At 35.1% G+C, this 25000-nt stretch overlaps 1 protein-coding gene across 1 annotated transcript in view; it reads right to left on the bottom strand.

The window, feature by feature from the left end:
- Window positions 1-6611: 6611 nt before the first annotated feature.
- The window catches only part of LOC106871734 (peroxisomal multifunctional enzyme type 2), a 75722-nt gene continuing 57333 nt past the window's right edge, over window positions 6612-25000 (bottom strand). Inside the window, exons 16-23 of the mRNA XM_089349216.1 lie at window positions 22298-22470; window positions 21715-21784; window positions 20981-21087; window positions 16353-16439; window positions 15961-16050; window positions 12314-12458; window positions 10770-10900; window positions 6612-7283 (exon numbers count right to left, since the gene is read on the bottom strand). Coding sequence (XP_089205342.1) covers window positions 7194-7283; window positions 10770-10900; window positions 12314-12458; window positions 15961-16050; window positions 16353-16439; window positions 20981-21087; window positions 21715-21784; window positions 22298-22470 — 893 coding nt within the window. The 3' untranslated portion in view covers window positions 6612-7193. The remainder of the gene's footprint in view (window positions 7284-10769; window positions 10901-12313; window positions 12459-15960; window positions 16051-16352; window positions 16440-20980; window positions 21088-21714; window positions 21785-22297; window positions 22471-25000) is intronic.

Consider the following 25000-nt stretch of genomic DNA (forward strand, 5'->3'; position numbering starts at 1 on the left):
ATATGCATGTTGGACAAGATCCTTGGCAGCGTTTCATTTGGCTCTTTGCATTCTGAGTGCAAATACTAGCAAGGTCAGCTTTGCTTTTCATCCTTTTGGGGGTCAATACAATAATTAATTATCAGTTGAGCACTGAGATCAATGAACTTGACTGGGCCCCTCCCACAAAATTCCAGGTCTTGTGCCTGTACTCTCTTTACTTTTTTACTTGTTTCAGTCAAGTGACTGCGGCCATGCTGGAGCACTGCCTTTTAGTCGAGCAAATTGACCCCAGGACTTATTCTTTGTAAGCCTAGTACTTATTCTATCGGTCTCTTTTGCCGAACCGCTAAGTTACAGGTACATAAACACACCAGCATTGGTTGTCAAACGATGCTGGGGGGGACAAACATATGCATATACATACATATATACGATGAGCTTCTTTCAGTTTCCATCTACCAAATCCACTCACAAGGCTTTGGTCGGCCTTAGGCTATAGTAGAAGACACTTGCCCAAGGTGCCACGCAGTGGGACTGAACCCGGAACTATGTGGTTGGTAAGCAAGCTACTTACCACACACGCCTATAAGCTTGCCATTTTCAATTTGGTTTTCGTGCTATCCTCACCTATAAATGTTGGGGAATGATCAAAAAAGTACAATTGCAAATACAGCCAGTTGGTATGGGGTACTCCAGGGGATTTCTGAAGTAATGTTACTCAGTAAGGGGCATAGCTTGGAGGTCAGGGGGTCTCTCCTGTTTGAGCCACTATTTCTCTGCATTGAGAGGCCACAACTTTGGTACTTGCGATTAGAATGTCACAGGAAAGAAACACAAGGTGGACTGATCAAGCCAAGCCAACTGGCAGCAGATCTGGGGATAATCCAAGAACGTGATGGTTGGATAATATTCATAGTCTTGATCATTCTTGGAAACCCAGCTGGAAAGTGTAATAACAGTTGCTTCTGATAGAATCCTGTGGAGGTGGTGATTGAGAACTCTACTCCAAGGACCCTCACAAGAACAGTGGGCAGAGAAAAAAGATGGATGGAATGGAAAGATAGTTTCTTCAGTTCAATTGAAAGATTGACTACAACCACCAGGATACAATTTGAGGTAAGTTTGGCTGCTTTGTTTACAAATCAAGAAACCACAGAGAGGCTCCTAACCTGGATAGTAGAATATTGTTCTCAATATTTTCATATTATTTCAGTGAAAAATTAATCAACATCATTTGATTCCAGCAATAATGTAAGTTTACAACTTTGCTTGCCGTAGGTGGCTCGTGCCTAAATCTATTAAACAACAGCTGCACAATAACAAAACTTGCTTTCCTGTATTTACATCCAAAATGATAAATAAGAGGGAATGTTGGTTTTGTTAAAGTTATGAGGTAATTTAGAAGTTTCTCTAGACAGATATTGATGTAGAACAAACTGAAATTTATTCAATTGAACCATAATATTAGAATTAAAAAAAAAAAAAAACAGAAAGATCAGTAGTGGTGGGAAAAGGAAGATGGTTACTGGAAAGATCAAAAGAATTCTGAGAGAATTAACATTCCTTCAAATCTCTTCATGTATTTTTAACAGAATGAGCAAGTTGTATCAATAGGAATATGAAGTAAAATACAAGTAAACTGATGGATTGAAAGCTTCTTTTGAAAGCAATTTCCCAATGAATACTGCCTTTTGACGTCAGTTTAATATAGTTTGCAATCGGTTAGCAACATGAAGCTCATTTTTAACTGCAACCATTCAATAAATTAATGAAATGGAAAGATAGAAAATTTGGCTTGTTTCGCTTTAAGGATTTATTTAAACATTGGTAATAAATGGACTACAGAATTCTGAGGCAGTTAAAAATCTTAAAAGCCAGCCAAGAAAAATACTTCCAGACTGTTCACATCAGCTAATATGAGAATCAAATTGACGTGTTTGTAAACTGAATTTATCAATTCTCATCTAATGGAAAAATTAATTTAAGAATGTTGCTTCCAACAAATATTCTCTCTTTTCCTTTTCTCGCTCTCTTTCTTTCTTTGTTTGTCTTTATATTTTTCTTTTCTTTTAATCAAAACCCGCTTTAAAGTTACAATTATGGAAGCATAGATGTAGTGAAATAGCACGGAGGCTAATTTTTGTACAACTGAAGATGGTTCCTTAATTTAAAATACAGGGAAGAATGGCTTACATCAATTGGGGATTGGACATAAAAAGCTGTGCTTGAAATTTGGAAGAACAAGGATTGTTGCTAAAATTAATTTATATTACGTTAATTACTAAATAAGACAATTCTGAACAGCTTGAGATATTGCCACAAACGGACTATGTATATATAAACAGACATGCACATATATGTATACAAATATTTTTCCTTTTTAAACAACAGATAGATCAAAGCTGTAATTTCACTTGTTTTGGGGAAAGAACCAATTATTTTCTCTCTCTCTCTCTCTCACTCATGCTTTCTCATTCATTCTCTTACCTTCTTACTCGCTCTCTCTTTCACACTCTTCCTCTGGTTCTTTTCCCCACCAATCACCTTCTCTCAAGCTTTTTCTCCATTACTCCAAAGACAATTTCACTAGTGTTAAAACTATTTTCAGAAAAATTTCCATATTCTCACAAATCATTTGATAAAATATTTTCCGTAACTGTTTTTGGTTTGTGATTCAATCGTACCAATAGGGAAGCAATCAGATCAAAGATCTGCATGAATCAAAGAATTGCATGAATCTATAATTCAAAGTAAACATTGTAACCCAAATAGAGTTTCTTTTGAGCTGATACTTAATCAAGTATGTTTATGCACTTCCATGTATTTTTGCTGTGTGTATTGAATCATATTTAAGTTTTGGGGGAAAACTATCTTTTAACATATTTCTCTATTACATGTAACTAAGTACAGTTTCAAATCTGCATAAATTGGTAAAAACAATAAATGGTCTGTTTCAGTTTCTTTTCCGATGTCACAGTGATAGGAAAATGCATTTTTGCAATGGTATGGCATTTTATCTGCTTTGGCAAAGACAATTCACATGTCTTATAAATGGCACAGTTTGCGTTTCTTTAAATGGGTTTCTTATGATGCACAAACATATTAGATACACCCCAATTTCAGCAGCACATATTCTATAAAAATAGTTTTTAGTACATTAACACCTTAATGTTTAGAGTGGTTAATTCTTACCAAAATATTCTACCCATTTTATGATCAAACCAGATCTGGCTTCTCACACTTATGCTAATATGTCGTTCTATTATTATTATTATTATTATTATTATTATTGTTATTATAATAATTATTATTATTAGATAAATTATATTTTGGATAATTTCAAATATTCAAAGAACCAACCTGTTGACTGCACACATCACAAATGTTCAGTAGATATAGAACTAAGAAAGTGGTACTGCCTGCTGTTTGATAGCAATAAAACTATCTTAATAATTTCTGCTTATTTCTGGGTGCTGTTGTAACGAGATGAAAACCTTGAAGGAACTTGGCAATGGAAATAGCATTTTCACCATTAGAATTTAGTACTAAAAGGAATGTCGTAATTTATCTGTTCCATGTCTGAATTGAAATTATTGTCTATATTTTTATTTCGGTGTCACGATAGCAACGTTCTCTACACTTTACCAATCACATTCTTTTGTTATATTTGTCTTTAATTTTCTCTTTTTCATTTTCTCCTCCTCTCTTTCTCTCTCTCTCTCTCTCTTCCTCACTCTCTCCCTCTCTTTCATTCTCCTCTCCTGTACCTCCCCTATCTTTCACAGATTTCATGTTGACTTTTGATTTTAATGGTCTGATGTAACTATGTGCTACCTATGTCGAATGTGTGATCTCTCATTGTCGATTGATTAGCCTCTGCTTTTCTGACCAATCATGAAAAGAACAATAACATTGGCCTGTCAGCTTCCGCCACTATTTAAGTATCAATTCATGCTCAGAGGTTTTTGTTGAGAGAAGTTTCTAAATTCATTTCAGGCAGCCGTTAAAATAACTAATGATAAGACATGTGTTATAACATATGTGTGTGTGTATATATATATTTATATATATATATATATATATATATATATATAAATGTATGTATATATAAATGTATGTATATATAAATGTATGTATATATAAATGTATGTATATATAAATGTATGTATATATAAGTGTGTATATATGTATATATATATATATATATATATATATATGTATATATATATATGTATATAGATGTATATATATATATATATATGTATATGTATGTATGTATATAAATGTATATATATATGTGCGGGTGACACGTAAAAGCACCCACTACACTCTCTGAGTGGTTGGTGTTAGGAAGGGCATCCAGCTGTAGAAACTCTGCCAAATCAGACTGGAGCCTGGTGTTGCCATCCGGTTTCACCAGTCCTCAGTCAAATCGTCCAACCCATGCTAGCATGGAAAGCGGACGTTAAACGATGATGATGATATATACATATATATTCAAGGGAAAAGATCCCATTACACTGCTAGAACGTGTTGTTTACATTCCACAGCAGTAATTGTTTTCACCTCAATAGACGTCAGTGATTGGTTGAAATTACCAAAATACGACAACTTTTAACATGAAATAACTTCGAATATAAAAATTTTTCTCTGTTCTATAAGACAAAATATACAAGTATACGAAGTTTTAAAGTTTCAGTAGGAAACACACTAAATAAAACAGATAAAAAGTGGCGCCTGCCAAATCAGAAAGATCCCGAAATACATCGTTCATGATGTTATTCTTGTTTTCTATCTTTAACTATCAGTAACTTCCTAATAAATCATAATTTGTGTACTTATTCTTCCTTATACACAAATTCAAAATAAATCATTAAAAATATTATTTTGGATGGAAATTGAAAAACAATTGGTGTGTTAAGAGGTTTGATATAGGCGCGGATTTGGTATAATACAGGCATAGGCGTTCAGATCACTTCGAAATCGCGGGTTTTCACCTTCATTCTACATAGTACGAGAGTTAAAAACATTTAAAACAACATTAAGCTTAAAATAAGACATTTTCGATACATTTTCATGTCCAATGTCTTTGAAAGTGAAAGTATTTATTTCATCAAAAGTAGATGGCTTCCAAACCAACAAGAAAGGGCTTCCTATAAAATGAAACTATTAACTATTGACCTAATATGACGTTACCATTATTGAAGTTGATGATCCACCAAATACTTTAACTAAATTCCTAATTAGTATGGGTAAAGTATTGCAGCTATCTAATCAGACTTATCGAATGATGATGCACAGTAGATGGTGAAATTGGTGACTGTTCGGATAAAAAAATAGTTTATATTAGATTACGGCCCTTACATTCAGTATCCAAATCCCACCTTAGTTGCTTTCTATCTGCCTCGAGTCAATCAAATATGTTCATGAGTTGATGTAATCAAGTGCAATGACTGAAACAATTATATTTAAAAAATAAAAATAAAAAAAGGAAAGTTTCGCAACAGGCGATAACTCCCTTAAATCAGCTCAATATGTCTGAAACAAACAAGATTAGTAAACTAAACCGAATTGGTCAGTGGACAAGAAAAAAAGAATTCTAACATTTCAAAGAAGTCTTTTCTTCCTTCACAATGCACAAATTTATCGAATTTGAGCAATCTTATTAACATTTTTTTATTTATTTTATTTTACCGACACAAAAAAAATTATTAACTTCATCAAGTTTCTTTAGATTTTTTTTTTTCTTTTTTGTTGTGGGAACAAGCGGTGAAACAAAAATAATTTCTTGAATATGTACCAAGAACAATGATAATTAATCGCCAGAAAGAGGGTTTTGCGACAGGACGAAAGACTTCTCTCTACTCTGTCTTGGTTTTAATCAAACTCACTGCTCTCTTTGACGAGTTATCTGCGTGCCACTTGCAGAGTCCACATCTCTTTCTTTCGTTTCTTCATATTCGACATGATTTTACAATTTAATGGCCTTTCCATCACCAATCAATCTACAATGTTAACAGGATGCATTTTGTCAAACCATAGACACAAAGGAGTTGTCTGTGGCAGGACTGATCAGTTCTCTCACTCTTGTATTAAATTTTAGTTAGTCATGGCTCGCTTGTACAAGTTGCCTGCATGCAGCTGATGGAATCCCCTTCTCTTTTGTCTGTTCCTTTATTTTAGCTTTTTTTTTCTTTCTTTCTTTTTTTTTAAATGGACGTTCTTCCTTTCGCCAATCACTTAATATCATTTCTGGATACATTTTATTGTGTTTCCGGTATTAGAACCACTATATTGCAGAACTAAAATGTTCCCTCTATACTCTTATCTTCTAGGTTATCAAGAGGAGCCCTTGTTAGGGGTACAATGAGAAACGGGAAAGCATAGAGAGATGTGCACAGCAGAAGATAGGTGGTGTATTTAAGTACCGTGGGCTTCTTATCATGGTATCCAAACTTAATTAATTAGAGCAAGCTAATTGTAAATTTTCCTTAGATCAAACCACAAAGAACAGACCTATGATCAAAAACAAATTGTTTCTCTCAATATTTGCTATTCCTTATGACACAAACTTTCACATCATTTCAACAAGACATTTTGCATTACAACTAAAGACAACCAGACTTAGGGATTTTTAATAAGATTTATTAATTAAACATAACATATTTCACAAATAAAAACAATTTTATACATTCTTATCTTATGTTTTAAATTTAATCATTTGCAAAAACTCTTCTCTTTTCTTCTTGAAGTTTTTTGGGGTTTTTTTTTTGCATTTTGTTTTAAATTTTTATAAAAATATGCTTATAACTGAAGGAAGAAAAAGGTGGTCCTTAAACTTTTGGAATCAAGGACATAAAAAATTAACTTGGGAAGGTAAAAATTATTTGAAAATAATTATTTGATTGACAGCAACTCTATGTTAATGCATTTTTATTTTTTATTTATGGTATGTCTTTAATATAAAGGAAAATTTTAATTTTAGTAATGCCTTTTTCGGGGATGCATGTGTGTGTGGCATAGCTGAATGATAAAGCTATTTACTCTGCAATCATGAAGTCCAGGATTTAGTTATATTTAGTTAAATATATTGTTACAAATGAAATATATATATCTATAAAACAACACTATTCCTTATAACCTAGATCTGTAATATGTAGGAATCAAACACAAACAAGGAATGATCTTATAGTCTGAAATGTTAAGCAACATTACAGATTTGCCATGTTCTCAAAGAGTTTGGATAAACGTTGGCTCAACAACATATTTCCAGATACTTTCAGTTTCCCAGAAAAGAAGGCCTGAAAAAATAATGAATGAATGAATGAAACAAACAAGCTAACAAACAAACAAAAGAAAGAAAAAGAGAAAAAAATGAAAGGAAGGAAGAAAGACAGAAGGAAGGAAAGAAAGAAAAAGAGAAAGACCATAGTTATCTACAATAAATTGTAAAATGGCTGGTAAACAATATTCTATCAAACTCTCTCATTTGTTGATAAACGTCATTTCAAGGTCAAGAAGAACAACTGTTAATTCTTTTGTGGTTTTAAAGAATCCAACACTTTGGTTTCCTTTGATTCTTTCCAGTTCTGATACAAGATTGAGAGATTGAAGAAGAGAGAGAGGGTGCCAGAGACTGTTGCTGAACCCCATGTCAGCCCAATCCAGTAAACCTATGATTAAAGACATTCTAGATATGATCATTATCATCATTTAGCGTCCGTTTTCTATGCTGGCATGGGTTAGACGGTTTCACTGGAACTCATACTGGTTTGGTTTCTATGGCTGGATGCCCTTCCAAACATCAATCACTCTAAAGAGTGTAGTGAGTGCCTTTTATATGTCACCGGCACAGGTGCCTTGTATGTGTGACTGGTATAAGTGCCTTCTAAATTTTTTTCTAGATACAGTCTATGTAGCACATCATTATCCAATGTGCCTCTTTTTAAAGTGGTACAGATGGTTTGAGAGAGATTTGCTATTTGGCTGCTATTTCTTAAACACCAAGCAATCACGTAGAGGAATCTTCATTAGCTTATAAACATAAGATATAACAGATACAAGTATGGCTGTGTGGTAAGAGGCTTGCTTTGCAACCACATGGTTTCAGATTCAGTTCCACTGAACGGTACCTTGGGCAAGTGCCTTCTACTTACTACAGGCTTGGGCCAACAAAAGCCTTGTGAGTGGATTTGGTAGATGGAAACTGAAAGAAGACCATAACATATATACACATATATAAAAAGTGTAGGTAGAAACTCCATAAGATGCACTCAATGTAAGCTTTGGACACATAAAAGGTGCAGCAACATCAGAGGAAGGTTAACAGGGAAACTAGCTTTTGTATGTGGAAGATGCACAGGTACAATAAATGCTGAAAATGCACAGAAAATAGACTCCATCAACTGCCAGGGAGGCAAGCTAGAGGTAGTAGATAGCATCCATTATCTAGGTGACCAAGTTAGTAGTGGATGCTCCAAGAGCATAGCTGTGAGGATGAGATTAAACTGGGCAAAGTTCAGAGCTCATACTCTCTCAGAGTGAAAGGCAGATTGTTCGATGCCTGTGTGCAAACAGCTATGCTGCATGGCAATGAAACATGGGCTATGACAACTGAGGACATGTGTAGGCTTGAGAGAAATGAAGCCAGTATGCTTCACTGGATGTGCAATGTCAGTGTACATGTTTGACAGAGTGTAGTAAGTATCTTGAGCGAAAAGTTAGGCATAAGAGGAATCAGATATGGTGTGCAAGAGAGATGACTGCGCTGGTATGGTCATGTGATGCATATTTACGAGGACAGCTGTGTAAAGAAGTGCTGATCTCTAACTGTGAAGGGAACTTGTGGTAGAGGCAGACACAGGAAGACATGAGACGAAGTGGTGATGCATGATCTTCAACTGAGCCTCACAAAGGCAATGACTGGTGATCAAGATCTTTGGCAATGTGCTGTGCTTGAGAAGACCCGTCAAGCCAAGTGCACCCATGCTGGTGGCAACGTGGAGAACATCTTTTGAACATTGGGCAAAGTGGATGAGTTCCATTCAAGCGTTGGGCCTGATGGACGGAAAGTGGATGAGTTTCTTTCGAGTTTTGGGCCTCACGGAGGCAAAGTGACTGAGTTCCTTTCGAATGCTGGGCCTCAAGGAGACAATGACCAAGACCTTTGGCATTCTGTTGTGCTTGAGAAGAAGACCCATCAAGCTGATCAAAATCCCAGTCATGGCAGATCCTGGTGTCATGCTAATTGGCACCTGTGCCGGTGACACGTAAATGCACCCTGGTGTCACGCAAATGGCATCCGTGTTGGTGGCATGTAAAAGTACCCATTACACTCTCAGAATGGTTGGCATTAGGAAGGGTATTCAGTTGGAGAAAACCATACCAAATCAGACTTGAGTCTGGTGTGGCCTTCCAGCATGCCAGCCCAGTCAAACCATCCAACCCATTCCAGCATGGACTACAGACGTTAAATGATGATGATGATAAATACATATAAGTGTGTATGTCTTTGTGTTTGTCTTCCACCACCGCTTGACAACCGGTGTTGGTATGTTTACATTCCCATAACTTAGCAGTTCAGGAACAGAGACTGATAGAATAAGTACCAGGCTTATAAAAAAAAAAAATAAGTACTGGGATCAATTTATTTGAGTAAAAATTCTTCAAGGTGATGTCACAGCATGGCTGCAGTCTAATGACTGAAACAAGTAAAAAATGAAAGATAAGTGTAATAGAAGCACTGTGAGCTGGCATTATGACATAGGAATAAGAACCACAAATATCATCCTCTATGTTATCCTACAGCACAACACTGTCTCCTCAATTTTTAATTACAACCCAACTATTGCCAACACAGAAACTAAGTCTAATAGCCAAATCACTATGCAAGCCATAGATCTATTTCATCAGAACTGGCTTGAAGCCCTGTTAAATTCACTTATTCTCTTCAATGCAATGATCCCAGTCAACTGACGAATCCAGTATATTCATTGCAGAAAATTAAGAAATACAGAACATGCAGATGTAAATTACAAATTATCATGAACATCATCATCAACATTTAATGTCCGTTTTTCATGCTGGCAGGGGTTGGACAGGAATTGTCAAGGCCAGGGGCCACACCAAGTTCAGTAATTTGTTTTGGCTTGGTTTTTGTGGCTGGATGCCCTTCCTAATGCCAACCACTCTACAGAGTGTACTGGATGCTTTTTATGTGGCACCAGCACCAGTGCTTTTATGTAACACCCATACTAGTCCATTTCCCATGCCACCAGCAGGTGGAACCAGCACCAGTACTTTTTTTGTGGCACCAGCATCCACACCAATGCTTTTTATGTGGCACCTTCATCTTAGGATCTTAATTCTGTTATGATAATGTATGTATGATGGGTATAATGGAGAGAGGGAAGAAGTACTCTAAAATCTTGTTTAACATACAAGGGGGTGCTGGAAAGTTCCTGGCTTTAAGGGTATTGCAAAAGGCCTGGTTGGAGGCCAAACCTTCTGAGTTCTTTTACAGGGTTTAGAAAAATTTAATGACCACTGCAATAAGTGTGTGAATCTGAAAAAGGAATATGTTTAATAAAATGATAATTAACTGATCCTCCTGTATTTTCTTTTACCCAAAGCCAGGAACTTGTAGTTGTGGACATGGTTGTGTGGTAAGAAGTTTGCTTCCCAACCACATGGTTCCAGGTTCAGTCACACTGTGTGGTACTTTGGGTGAGTGTCTTCTATATATATATATATATATATATATATATATATATATAATCTGTACTCACCTTTTGTGGATTAATCTCTCGCCGAAACAGCTGAAGTATGACATCATCATCTGTTAGTAGGGTACACTGAGCTTTCTTGTCTTTAGGGGCACCATGGTATATACCTCCTCCACCAGGTGTCAGGTCTAAGGCTGAAATGATAAAGTGTGATGGCAATGATTTGAGTACCTTCATAGTATTGGTTATAATATCAATTTCAAATTTTGGCACAAGGCCAGCAGTTTGTGGGGAGGGATTAAGTTGATTAAATCAACACCAGTGTTCAACTGATACTTATTTTATTGATCTCAAAAGGATGAAAGGCAAAGTCAACCCCGGTAAAATTTGAACTCACAATATAAAGATGGACAAAATGTCAATAAGTATTTCACTTGGCATGCTAACAATTCTGTGAGCTTGCAGTTGTAAGACGGACAAAATACTGTATTCTCAGTGTTTTATAAGTCTTGGAGGTATGAGTCTGTGTCTGAGAATAGGATTGACTTCCTCGTCTGGATATCAGGTCTGAATCAGTCTTGGTTTTCCACTTTTCTTTCAGGAATTATTGAGGCACTTTAACTAAATGCAAACAGGCTGAGGTCAGGCCACATCAGAAAAGTAACTAACCAACATTAGAGGAGTTTATTTTAAATCACTTATATGCCCAACATATCCGATATCTGAAAACACAAGACATAGACTGTCTTATGTTGCACTGTCCAGCCACTTTGGCCCCAGTGGGAATGTGGAATAATCCACAAAGTTGGTAATGTATACATCAGTTAGATTTTGAGATGTGAAAGAGATCAAATAAAACACATATAGCATTATTGTGAATTTAGTAGAGTACTTTCAGTAGTATTGATATTGTATTAGAGAAAGCACTGATAATAATATTTGTGGCATCACTGATATAGTGTAAGGAGCATTTGTATGGTATTGGAAACAGTATTGCAACAATGATGATAATACAGTATAGGTGGCAATAGTTGTAAACAGAAGCTGTGTTAGTAGATGTATTACACTGTTTTATTACAAATTCATGCTTAGTAGAGTTGTTGTTGTTATTTAGTCCCAAGTCAGCCTTTATCATGCTAGGTTTTTTTCTCTTCACTATAAGGAGTTACATAAGTGAAGGAGCTCCTATGTAGTCCTGAGGATTGTTGAATGTAAGAACAAAACTTTACTCAGTTAACTTCCTTCTTCCTTTAAGATAGGGAATACACGAACCAATGAGGCTCATAAGATCCCTATTTCAGTTAATTATTTTGCTCAAGGAACCAACCAATCACGTTACAACACATACTAACCAATTTTGTTATAACACACGAACCATCCATATCATAACATTACTCAGTCATATCACCACACAACCAACATTCATGACACAACACACACACACACACACACACACACACACACACACACACACACACCAAGCACATCACAGCAAACAGTCACAACACTAACATAAACAAACATTTCATGACAGAAATCAGCTGTCCACGTCATAACAACATAAACGAATCTGATCTGTTACAACACAATACAAAGAGACAACTTACTCCACTGTGATACAGGTTCATTGCCATTTTTTGTAATATTCCAAAGAAAAACAGCATTGATCTTGGTCATTATTTGAGGTTTGTTTTGTAAATGGATTGCTAGCTCTTTGAAAAGAGTGTCACTCTTCAAATTGGTTACATTAATCTGGCAGAGATTAAACAAACAAGGAAATTGTCTTTCAACAGGTATAGCAATTAAAAGATTTAGAAAATAACAAATTAAAACAGAGTAGCATGTAAGTTTGTATGAGTGTATATCAGAGTTATGCCATCTGGGGTGTCAAAATAAGCATGCTTACAAAGACTACAATTGCAAACATTAATTAATTAAAAAGTATAAAAAGTATGACCATGTCATATGTGTGTGTGTATACAGACACAAGTACAAAACAAGATAGAGAAAATAGTACTCGAATACCAAAGGTAGAGTAAAATACAGTATTCTATTTAAACTGAAAAAACTTCACAAATGTTATTTAGAGATCATCAGTTAGAAATGAATTGAGCATAAAATTCAAAGAACAAAGGAACAAGCGGAGGGCAAGCAGGTTCATCCATCCGTACTTACATACATGTATACATATAAGTATGGATGGATGGATGGACCTACCTGCCCTTTGCTTGTTCCTTTGTTCTTTGAATTTTACCCACAATTCACTTCTGTCTAGTGATCAGTGTACCGACCAAAAAATGTGCAATTACCTCTCCCGTCTCAAATAATAACAATCACCAATTACCTCCCATTAGATTTTTCTACATGCTGGTTCATTTAGAAACAAACTCTCATACAAGCAACATGGGCTAAAAACTCCATAAGATAATACAAAATTGCAATATTTTCACTAATTTCAATGTCAGACTATCATAATATTCTATCCTTTAAAATATATTAAAAATATATAAATTGTGTGCATTTTCCTTCTTTAGTTATATATAAATGTAAGTTCATAAGTATTTATATGCCATAGCAAGAAGAATCTGCTCTTTTGAGATTGACTCTTCATCTATGAAAGCAAAAGATAATTTTTTTCTCATTTTTGCCTGATAGAAATTATTTCTTTTTATCAAACAAAAGTCAGTCTCAAACAGGAGTTGCCTCTTCTCTCCTAAAGCATACAAACTTATCTAAGCTCATGAACTTTTTGCCAATGCAGACCACAATAATTTTAGATTGAAAGTTAAACATAGAGATTTGTTTCCTAAAAACCCAAAACTTTTACATCAATGGTCTCTATCTCCTCTGTTCTATACAACAAGTGCAGAAACCATCTAAGTATTGACAAAGATATATCATACAAAGGTTCAATAAACAAAGATTGAGCCACCAAAGAACATCATGCCAGACTTGGCAGTTAGAAATTTCCTCATACAAGACAATGTCCCACAAAGCATTTGCAAAAATTGTACTGATACCAACATCTGAGATATTTGAATGATCTATTAAGAAAATTCACTCCATAGATATTAAAATCTGCCAAAGAGAAGCTTCCACAGAAACAGTGATATTACTCAGAAGAAAAGAGGGAGGAAGAGTTTTAAGATCTGTCCAGACAGCCTACAAGTTTTGTATGGTATCAGACAGAATCTGCTAAATAACAACAGAAATTTAAGCATTTAAGCATTCAGATTATTCTATCAAGTGTAATGCTTATTTATTCACAGTTTTTTGCGTTAATCATACATTATCTTGTAGCTCTGAGATTTTGATAATGTAATTGTATATTTTTAGAATGATATTGTAGGATAGATGTAAGAGGCCAGATCTGGTCAGTCTAAACATAAAACAGGTAAAATATTTGGGCTTGATATGGCCGGTTTGAATGCTAAAGGGTTAAACACAACCCAATTTTAACAGTGCATATTCAGAAAAAAATTTTAGTGCATTAAAGCTTATGAGAAACACAAATTTACATATGAAACCTGGAGTGATTTTTTGAGAGCTTAAAAGCAAAGATAACGTTCTATGGGTCAGAATAAACGCCTCAAGAACTCTTCACTTCCTTATGACATATATGACCCTGAAATTGCTGAACTACAGTACCTAAACAAAGACCTAGAAGAGAGACATAACCAAAAAGATTATGCATGGGTATGCATCCCATAAACTTGAGGACGATAATAACATTAACATGAATTGTAGTCTCTTTGATTCATGAACATTAACATCACATTCAGACATTATGCTTTTACAATCCAGGAGCTTGAGATAACTACAAAATACTTAGTAAGTAAGAGACTATAAAGTCCTTAAACTCACCATGATAATACCCAAAATGTTAATTGTCCCATTTCTGTAGAATATATTACACATGCTATCAGTAGCTGCTCAAAAACATCATTATTAAAGTACTACCTTCCAATTGCTAAAACAATTTACAATATCATCCATAGAAAAGGCAGCCTTACTATAAATATAAACAATACTTCTTTTATAGATATATTCCTAACAAAATTTCTGCTAAGTGCAAATATAATAGGCCTGATGTAGTTGATTAGGACAGGAATGAAAAATTATACAGTTATAGTGGCCAACTACCCTGCAAGCGTGAATGTCGACCTCAGCATGAATTTGAACTCAGAATGTAATGACAGACGAAATATCGCAGAGCATTTCGCCGGGCGTGCTAATGCTTCCGCCAGCTCGCAAATGTTTTTGAGCAGCTACTGATAGCATGTGTAATATCTTCTACAGAAATGGGTCAATTAACATTTTGGGTAATATTATGGTGGGTTTAAGGGCTTCATAGTCTCTTATTCACTAAGTATTTTGTAGTTATCACAAGCTCCTGGATTGTAAAACTTAACATCTGAATATGATGTAATGTTCATGAATCAAACATGAAAATATCTTACAAAATCAATGAGAATATTTATGAACAACTACTTTGAAAACTCCAGATTTTCTATACAGATTATAAATTCATATTTATATACCTATAATTAATAGCAAACTTGGCTATGGTTAACAAGCAAGGGTTTTTATGCAAAGAACATTTCAAATAAAAACTCTAAGTGGAACAGAAGAAATACACAAAACTTTTCTACAGACCAGCTCTTTTCTTAAAGAATTCAAATAATTAAAAATAAGAGATAATGCATATGCCTACACACACGCACACACACACGCACACACACACACACACACACGCACACACACACACACACACACAAGATAACTTGGCTCATGTTCTAGAAATTCTAATGGAAGAGCCTTGTTTCTGGACAAGGAACTAACTTTCTATCTCTAAGTGAGGAATTTGAAAATTAAAGTCATAAGTGCATACATATGTTTATATATAATGTACATATGTACTCACATAAACATGAACACAATTACATATATGCAGGTTACAAAGTAAGAGTGTTAAACAGTGATATGTATAAATACCATATTACTACCAGTTCAAATATGCTTGTGGCATGTTTGGACTAGTAAACAAGCCATTCACCCCATGACAAAACACAGTGAATGGCCTGTTTATTAGTCCAAATGTGCCACAAGAATATTTGAACTGGTAGTAATATAACATATATGCATGTGTATGCATAGACACACATACAAGCAGCAACAATCATGTAAAATATGTTTTGGGAATCAAATCAATATAACAACAACAAATATAAAGGGAGAAAATAACATCACTTACCTGTTGTTTTTCAGTAGTTACTCCTGTGTCAGGAAAAGAATGGACATTTATAAAACCACCAGTTATACACATTTTCCCAGTTTCCACAATCTGAAATAGTCAAATAATAAAATATTAAATATCAGGTTGAAAACAGACAGAAGAAAAGACAAAGACAGAAGATGGACATCATTTATCAAAAAGAGGTCATGATTTTCAAGACATCAGATATTTGAGAAGCATCTCTCCCTTTAGATAGATGGTTCATGCATTGTAGATTTTTTTCATGAGTGGGTATGGTCTGGGCATTGTAAATTCGTTTTATCACCTGATTTTGTAGTTAATAGTCCATCTACTTAACTTGACATCACTGTAGTTCTTTGTGTATAGTTAAACCTTCTGGAAAAACTCACCGAGCATTGGAAATGAACACCAGAATCAACTTTCCACATTTCTGTTCGCAGAGTTTGCCCTGGTACAAATGGTTTAGAAAACCGTGACTGAAAGAAGAAAAGACACAGGTGGCAGATTATTTTAAATGAAAGAGTATGTTAGGATTTTAACGGTAATGTAGAATAACACAACAGAAATGTGATTAGCTTATTTTAGCTGAGTATGGAATACAGGGGCAGATATATTACCACAAAAAATAGTTGAACACAGTTGCTAATATTGGACAAAATCAGTGTGGGACAAATAGAGTGCTACTAAGCTACATTTCAACAAATTACAGTGGGGCAAATGTTATGATATTTAAAGACAGCTACAGACAGACATAGGCAATGCTACAAAGCTGAGAAGGTAGTATTGCTACCAGATTACTATGGTACAAACTACAGTGAAACAATGTTGAGGCTAAACACAACAGCAATATGAAAATACTTCAGAGCATCTAAACTATAAGTTATGTTGAGTTGTAATGGCACAAAGACAGCAGTACAAAATTAGAGATATTAAGCAATGAAGTAAAAGGTACAAAGCTGTACTGCTTGCACAAAGCTGTGATGATTGTACAGTGTTGTATTAACTGTAATAGTATAAATCTATACAGAAACCAAGATACAATGATAGAAAACAGTAACGATACAAAATCCAGTGGTACTAAACAACAATGATACAAAGTTATAGTAGTACAAAACTATAGTTTGATAATGAAAACATATGTTAAGCCAATCTTTGACCACAGTTTACTTCTTGTTCATTATATGAGGCTTGTTTTGCAAATGAATTGCTAAATCCTACAACGGAGCTATACAGCAGTTTTTCATTACAGGACAAAACAACAATATTATATTAACTTACACATAAAACCAGAAGTGCTGCAATTCAAGACTGTTGAAAGATCAAATCATGCTAAAAGAATGCTGTGTTTCTCATGGCTTAGGCTATTTAAAATGTTTAGTCACAGGAAGAAGAGCAGCACTCATGATATTTGTAGGATCATCAAGACCAAAGGTTCTCAATGGGGGCCATTTGGAGAAGGGGGAGTGTTTTGGAGCAAAGAGGCACTAGGGGTGGGCGTTAAGAGACTTGGGGGGCACTGGAAGACCCTCAACTTTGGTAAGTTTAATTTGAAATTAATGAGTAGTAGCCATATTTTCACATCTCTGCAACAGTCAGTTTAAAAAATCATGTCTTTTTGTTTCAAATTTTCAGAAACTTGAAAAACACTTTTTCCACTGAAAATTCCTGGTACCATGTGTAACTGGTGTAGCGCAAGTGAAACCCCCAAAACAAAGAGATGAAAAGTGACAGACAACTAAAAGACAAAAAAAATGAATAAAAGCGAAAAGCTGATAGAATGTGTGTGTTTGTGTGCAAATATATAAAGAATGGCGATCAAAATTTTGGAAAAATCTTGGCTTTTGGGAATGGCTGATACGTATGTATCTGTGTATGTGTATGTATGTATGTATGAGTATGTTTGTATATATATGATTGTGTGTGTTGCCATTTTGAATTCCTTTCTGCAACTGAACTTAAATTGAGCCCTGGCTATTAAAGACCCAACCACACACACGCACACACATTTGTTTTAGGTTTTGTACCCATTTGAACTGCAACCATACACAAGATAATGTGGTAAGTCTTATGCTCTGAAATTTAAATTCTGAAATTGTTTCAAGTTATAAAATTACACCTCAACTGGAAACACATCTTTTGGCTTTTGGTAAACAGAACCCTTTCTTTCTCTTTCTATAATTTTGTTAAGTTAGAATTTCTCTGTTTTGGTCAGGATTTTCCAATTTCCTGTATCAAGCAATGGACGGAAGCATTTACAAAAAATTAGTTTCATAGAGCCAAACAAAATCAAAAAAATTAATTTTAATCGTAGTAATGGAGAGAAGTAAGCATTCTCCCTTTCCTTAATACTAACAAGAGCATAGTATGATGGAGATTAGGCTTTATTTCTAGCAAATTGAACAACCATAGAGAGAGTACCTCATTGGCTCATTTGTTAATGTGTATAAGTAAACAAAAACTGAAGGAAAAACAGACATTAGCAAACACACACACACACACACACACATATATAAAATTTAAATCTCAACCTAACATAAATAAGAATAAAATAAATAGATAAATATTATCGATCAAACTGCAGTAATTTTTTTATCGTTAAGGGGAGACAACTAGTACATGAGATGCATGCTAATGGAATTACCTACAAAAAAATAATGCTGAATCTTACATCCTAGATAACCAGTAAAATTCCAAGTGGTGGTAATAATGGACAAACAAGTAAATGTATACACATTCCTAAGTAAATTCTGCCCCATAGGTACACGAAAGGGCAAAAGCACAAAGCCAGTCTTCTCCCCTGCACCTTTTATTTACTGGTTTGTTTTCTTCTTTATTTACATATCCCCTGTAACGGTCTTAACTTTTGCCCTTGGTTCAAATATAATTGACCAATTATCGAGATGGATAGACTTTGGTCAACTCCATTGCAGACAACAAGTGGTGATCTCTACAATATTTCAGTAAGTACATTATAAGAACCCTACAGTTTTGATTTTGAGTGGTTGGCGTTAGGAAGGGCATCCAGCTGTAGAAACTCTGCCAAATCAGATTGGAGCCTGGTGTAGCCATCCGGTTCACCAGTCCTCAGTCAAATCGTCCAACCCATGCTAGCATGGAAAGTGGACGTTAAACGATGATGATGATGATGATGATTAACTAGCCCTATTTACGATAAGTACTATTCTTTTTCTAGACATATTGGTAATTCTTGTCTTATTTTAGTACTAACTTCATTTGACTACTATTCAAACACCCTGGTTACCCCTTTATATAGAAATAACCTGTGAATATTTCCATAGGCCACTGCTAGTTCACTCTTTTGCCTATCAACTTCAAGCTCCATACTCCGTCATCGAAAACCTAGGAATCCACTGAGAATCATTTACCTTTAAAGCGAAAAAACAAGACTGACATATACAACAGGAATGTAAAACCTACTGGTTCACTTGTTTCAGCCGTTCATTTTCTGTGAGCTATAGAGATTGTTGTGCATGTGCACACTTTTTTGCTGGGTGGCGAGGGGTGTGTGGATCAAATTTGGAGTTTTTCATATAAAATTTGAAATTAATTAATTTTTTGTTTGCCATATTGTTAATCTCCATATTTTTCCACGTAGATTGAAAAAAAAAATTCGAAAAAAATTAAAAATTCGAAAATTCGGATCATGGGGGGGAATTTAAAATTTTGAAAATGTGATTTTTTGCATATTCAGAACCTCCATATTTGAAAACCTAGGAATCCACTGAGAAAAAAAAAAATTTCTGAAAGCTCGGTTTTTGTGGCGGGGTGACTGTCAACCAGTTCCACCAAAAAAAAAAAAAGAACATGATGGTACAACCTTACACAGGGTACAACCCTACACAGGATACAACCCTACACAGGGTACAGCCTTACATAGGGTACAATCTTATAGTTAACACCATTCGCTACAACAAGAGTTTATTATTAGCTAAAAATAGATAGCTTTTCGATTTTTAAACATCTGTAACATTTTCCGTCAAATACCAACCTCCACAATTTGCTACTCATATGAAGTACATATGTATTTCAACAATTCTATCAAATACACTCTCTTTCTTGAACATAAAAAATCCTTTTCCCAGATGACAATAATTTATATGTCAGATTGTTGCACAAGTTCTAGGTGTTTTGATAAGGGAAATTGGAAAGGTTTGAAATGATTTCATAGGCATTTACTTGTACCTAAGAGCACTCTTTCGATAACAACACGTTGATCTTATGTGGCGTGGTGGAAATAAACGCAATTACCAAACTTTCGTTCATAAAACCATTTATTATTTTGTTTTTTTTTCTTTTGCATTCCATTTAGTACACTTGTACTCCCAATTGCGTACAAGCGCACATGTAAAGTGACGTCCTTTATTTTTTAATCTTTATTTGCTGATATCAAAATAAGTAGTATATTGAAAAATAAAAATATTTTGTAGGAGGGCCATTTGTGACTCCAAGGGTCAAAAGAGGGCGTTTGGCCCAAATGGGTTGAGAACCTTTGATCTAGACTCATTAAAGCAATACAGTTGATGTTCAGCTTCAACATTTTTACAGCTGATGGAGTGAGTTGCGGGAAGGAGGATGAGCAGGGAAAGAATTCCAAAGGAATGCAGTTTCTGCAGGCAAAGGTAAGGGAGATTACTCAGCTGGTACAATATTAAAAAAAAAAAATACTGTAAAAATTATTCTTTTTACATTAACACAAGGAGAGGAAATGAGATTGCAGGATACTCATGCTACTGAAAAGGCATGACTGACATAAATGATGGACAATTTTTACAATGAAGAACCAGAAAACAGGTGTTTATCTCTACCTCATTGCATTTACCACAGTAATTTGTAAAATATAGTATACTAAAGAATCTATATTATACTAAAGAATCTGTTTAAAGAAAGTGAGGAAAACGGGTATGAATTGTCAAAAGAAAAAGCCAGATTACTCGAAAATACTGATCTTTGGGAAAAGACATGAAAATCAAAATAAAAATAAGATTTGTCAACTTACTTTCATGCTTTTTATAAGACTGGCATCATTATTAAGAAACTTTTTCATAACATGGCGCATTGCAAAACCATAAATGCAGAGACCGTGAAGTGGGGGTTTCTCTTGACCTGTTCATAAGATTAGAAATAATGGAAAGATATAATTTTGATATAATTTTGATATCAAACAATATTTTTCTGTAGAAGTGTATCATACATCTTACACATACCTGTATGCTCTGCCTTTTATTTAGAAGTTCTTTACTGTGAACACTAATGTAAGTTTTTTGAATAATCTCAACATATTTTGAATCCTAACCACTATTCTATCAAAAGCTCAGTCTGCATATTGAGAAGTAGGATATGAATTTTGCTAATCTAATGTAAATGCTAATTTATCAAATAATGATTTAGCATCTAAAATTTTTATCTTATATTGGTTTCAAATTTTGTCACAAGGCCAGCAATTTAAGGGAGGGAGTAAGTCAAATACATTGACCCCAGTATTCATTGGTACTTATTTTATCGACCCCAAAAGGATGAAAGGTAAAGCCGACCTCAGCAGAATTTGAACTCATAACATGACGAAATGCCACTAAGCATCTTACCCAGTGTGCTAACGATTCTCCCAGTTCAACGCTTTAATTTTATCTAATATTGAATCACTAAGTTAAATATAACTGAAATTTACAGGAAAATGGCCGGATAAATAACATCAATGATATGAAATATAACAGTCTAAAAAGTTACACTTACCTACCATCTTGGCAAAATTGGGATCAATGTGTAAAGGGTTGTAATCTCCACACAAACGGTAAAAGGCAGCCTAAAATTAAAACCAAATTCAGGATGAAATAAAATATGTAAAATATTGAAGATTTTATGAAGTACAGTTGAGTAGTGGTTCTCAACTGGAGTCTATATAAGATTTTGTTTTTAAAATTTATGTGCAATAAATTGGTTATACTTCTACAATACACAAAATATTTTAATTTTTTTGCTACACAATTCCTAATGATATTTAATTATAAAAATATATGATTTTTTTTTTTTTGACATCGGATGACTAGGAGGGTACGTCCAAGTAAAATAGGAATGAAAGGGGTTCATAGGTAAAAAATGGATGAAAAACATTGTAGTAGGGTGTATGAAGTGTAGTGAAATGTATGGTATGTATTGTTTAAAGAATGCAGTCAGATGTATTATGTAAAGATGGGTGTGCTATGTAAAATTAAGCAACTACACATAACACCTACACAGGAAAAGATATTAAAATCATGACATAATCAACACTGTTTGCTAAAAAAAAAAGGGTGAGGAGAACATGGAAATTACTCACCTGGTCAAGTAATGTGTTTTCTTCAATTACAGCATGAGGTTGTGTTGAAGGAGGTTTTGATAGGGCTTTAATAAATGATGAATCTTTTGGTCCTCCAAATCCTCCAGAACCAATTTGGAAAATACTGAACTGATTAAAGGCAACCTTTTCTTGAGCTTCATTGAAAGACTCCACTGAAATTATTTAAAAAATTTGTGTCTGTCATGTCACATAGTCAAAACTGCATCAAAAAGGTCCAGTTACTACTTCAGGTCAAACAAAATGTTTGTATCATAAATGGCTGCTTAACCTTTAATAAATACACATACACCCAACAATGGAGTATTTATTGCTCGTACAGTTGGTTAAGTGTAGTCATCACACAATGCACTTGAAAGGCAAAGCAACACTCACTCCATATCCAAGAAAAAGTTGTTCACTTTACAGACAAAGTCAGATGACCCTTGTAAGCTCTCCAAGACTGGTGAAGTTGGTACTATTAACATACTGCTTAACAGTTGCCAATTGACAGCTGCAGGAAATACTTAAACAAAGAGGGATTCCAAAGGCTAATATTTTGGAGAGAATATCAGCCTTTTGGACATCATGGTTAATTTGGGGCTTGGATAGAAGTAGGGTGGAACAACATGGCTAGTGACAGGAGGAAAGATATAAAAATCAGAAATGCTTGAGTGGAGGTAGCATGAAATCAGCTAGCTCCAAGAAACAGAGGCCATTACAGTAGGACCAGAAAAGCAGAGAGAGAAAACAGCACACAGTGGGCCAGAGATTGAATCATGTTTGTGATTGGCTTGATGCCAATAAGTCAAGATGATGTTCTCGGGATATGGTCAAAGTGTTTGTGTGTGCAGTGACAGTAACATCCTAATTGTGGAAGCAATACTTCATTGTGGTTTTCACTTGAGGATTTATAAAGTGTGAGCATTTTCTGGCCCTGCTCCTTAGGGCCAATCTTTGGTGTCTGGTCCTAGGTATGTTAAGAATGTGCTTCTTCTTGGATATGGAGTGAGTGTTGCTTTGCCTTTCAAGTGCATAGTGTGATGACTGCACTTAACCAACTGTATGAGCAATAAGGCGGTAAATGGCAGGAACATTAGCACGCTGGGCGAAATGCTTAGCGGTATTTCATCTGCTGCTACGTTCTGAGTTCAAATTCCGCCGAGGTTGACTTTGCCCTTCATACTTTCGGGGTCGATTAAATAAGTACCAGTTATGCACTGGGGTCGATATAATTGACTTAATCCGTTTGTCTGTCCTTGTATGTCCCCTCTGTGTGTAGCCCCTTGTGGGCAGTAAAGAAATAAGAATGTGCTTCTTCTCAGTCTCGTCATGTGTTACATTGGAATGTTCAAAAGGGTTCAAGTTGCATGTTGCTCATGTTTAAAGGTGAGGTGGGGTGTTGTGATGCTTTCTTGATATGAGCAATACTCCTGTCTTTTGCTGGGTTTTTGTTATTGAAAGAGACAAACTGACACATCTCCATTGAAGGAAGCTTTTAATGTCTCTGTTCATGGAATCAGAACAGGTTTGGCATGGGGTGTCTAAACTACATGTGGGTGACACACTGTTGAAGATTAAAGAAGAATAAGAATAATAACTCTGCATAAGAGTTAATGTTTTTAGACAATGTGGCAAGCAGATCAAGAAAGTTGGGGACAAAACGCAATCCTGGGCCACAGCAGAGTAGACAGAGTGAGAAACAGAAAAAAACAACCTTCAACCCATGCTACAATAGTGTAATCTGATAGGAAACTACCAATCCAGGAGATAGGAGATGGATGGAACCCATCAGAAGATAGTTTCCATGGAAGATTCACATGTCAGACACAGCTAAAAGTTTTGCTGATATTGCAAACAATAGCACTGCTTTCATAAAAATTTTTTAAGGTAAGAACCCAATGGTAGGAAACATCAGAAAGTAAGTCTCCAGTGGAGCTACCTTTATGGAAGGTGTACTCATGGTCATTGAGAGAGAGCGAGATTCGAAGTGTTGGGGAAAAATCATTATTCATAGCAGTCATCATTACATTGAGATATTGGAAGTGAGTGTAATAGGACGATAAATGCCAGGAACAAAGAAGTTGTCTTTCTTGGGACTGGAATATACTGCAGAATGTTTCCAAAGAGCAGGTCATATCCCTGACGAGAGTGGGATGCTGAAGAGTTTGGTAAGTATAAGGTTTAGCTCTGGAGTACAATGTTTGCAATAGAGACCTTCTTTGTTTGAAGCTGTTTGGAATCAGTTTTGCACTTGGTATGTATATAAGGTAGTGCACCTGGTGAAATGGAAGGGAGATTTGCCATGAGTGTGATACATGCAGTTGAATGCAAAGAGGGCAACAGAGCCAGAGACTTTCTAACAGAACCATCATTGCTGAGAAATGGAATAAAAGCAGATCTTACAAAATTAGCAGAGATATTTTTGGCAAGGAACCAAAAGAATCAACTGCAGTATGAAAGGTGGGAAAGCATGAGGGGTGTCTGATGCACAAAGACATCTTTTGTGCAAGATGTGGTCTTGCAAGATGTGGTCTTGCAAGATTTATAGTCCTGGGTAAATGTTACCCAGTTTTATGGGGTAAGCAAGTTTCTTCAGGCATTGTAGGCCTTGTTTTTATTTTTTTTTGCCAAAACAGGGGCAATATAGTAATGAGTGAAGCACTTGGGTTACTTGTGAGACTGAGTTTTGTTGTGTATGAGATG

This window comes from Octopus bimaculoides, chromosome 3 (genome assembly GCF_046866305.1).
Source record: "Octopus bimaculoides isolate indiv1 chromosome 3, ASM4686630v1, whole genome shotgun sequence".
NCBI classification, from domain to species: Eukaryota; Metazoa; Mollusca; class Cephalopoda; order Octopoda; family Octopodidae; genus Octopus; species Octopus bimaculoides.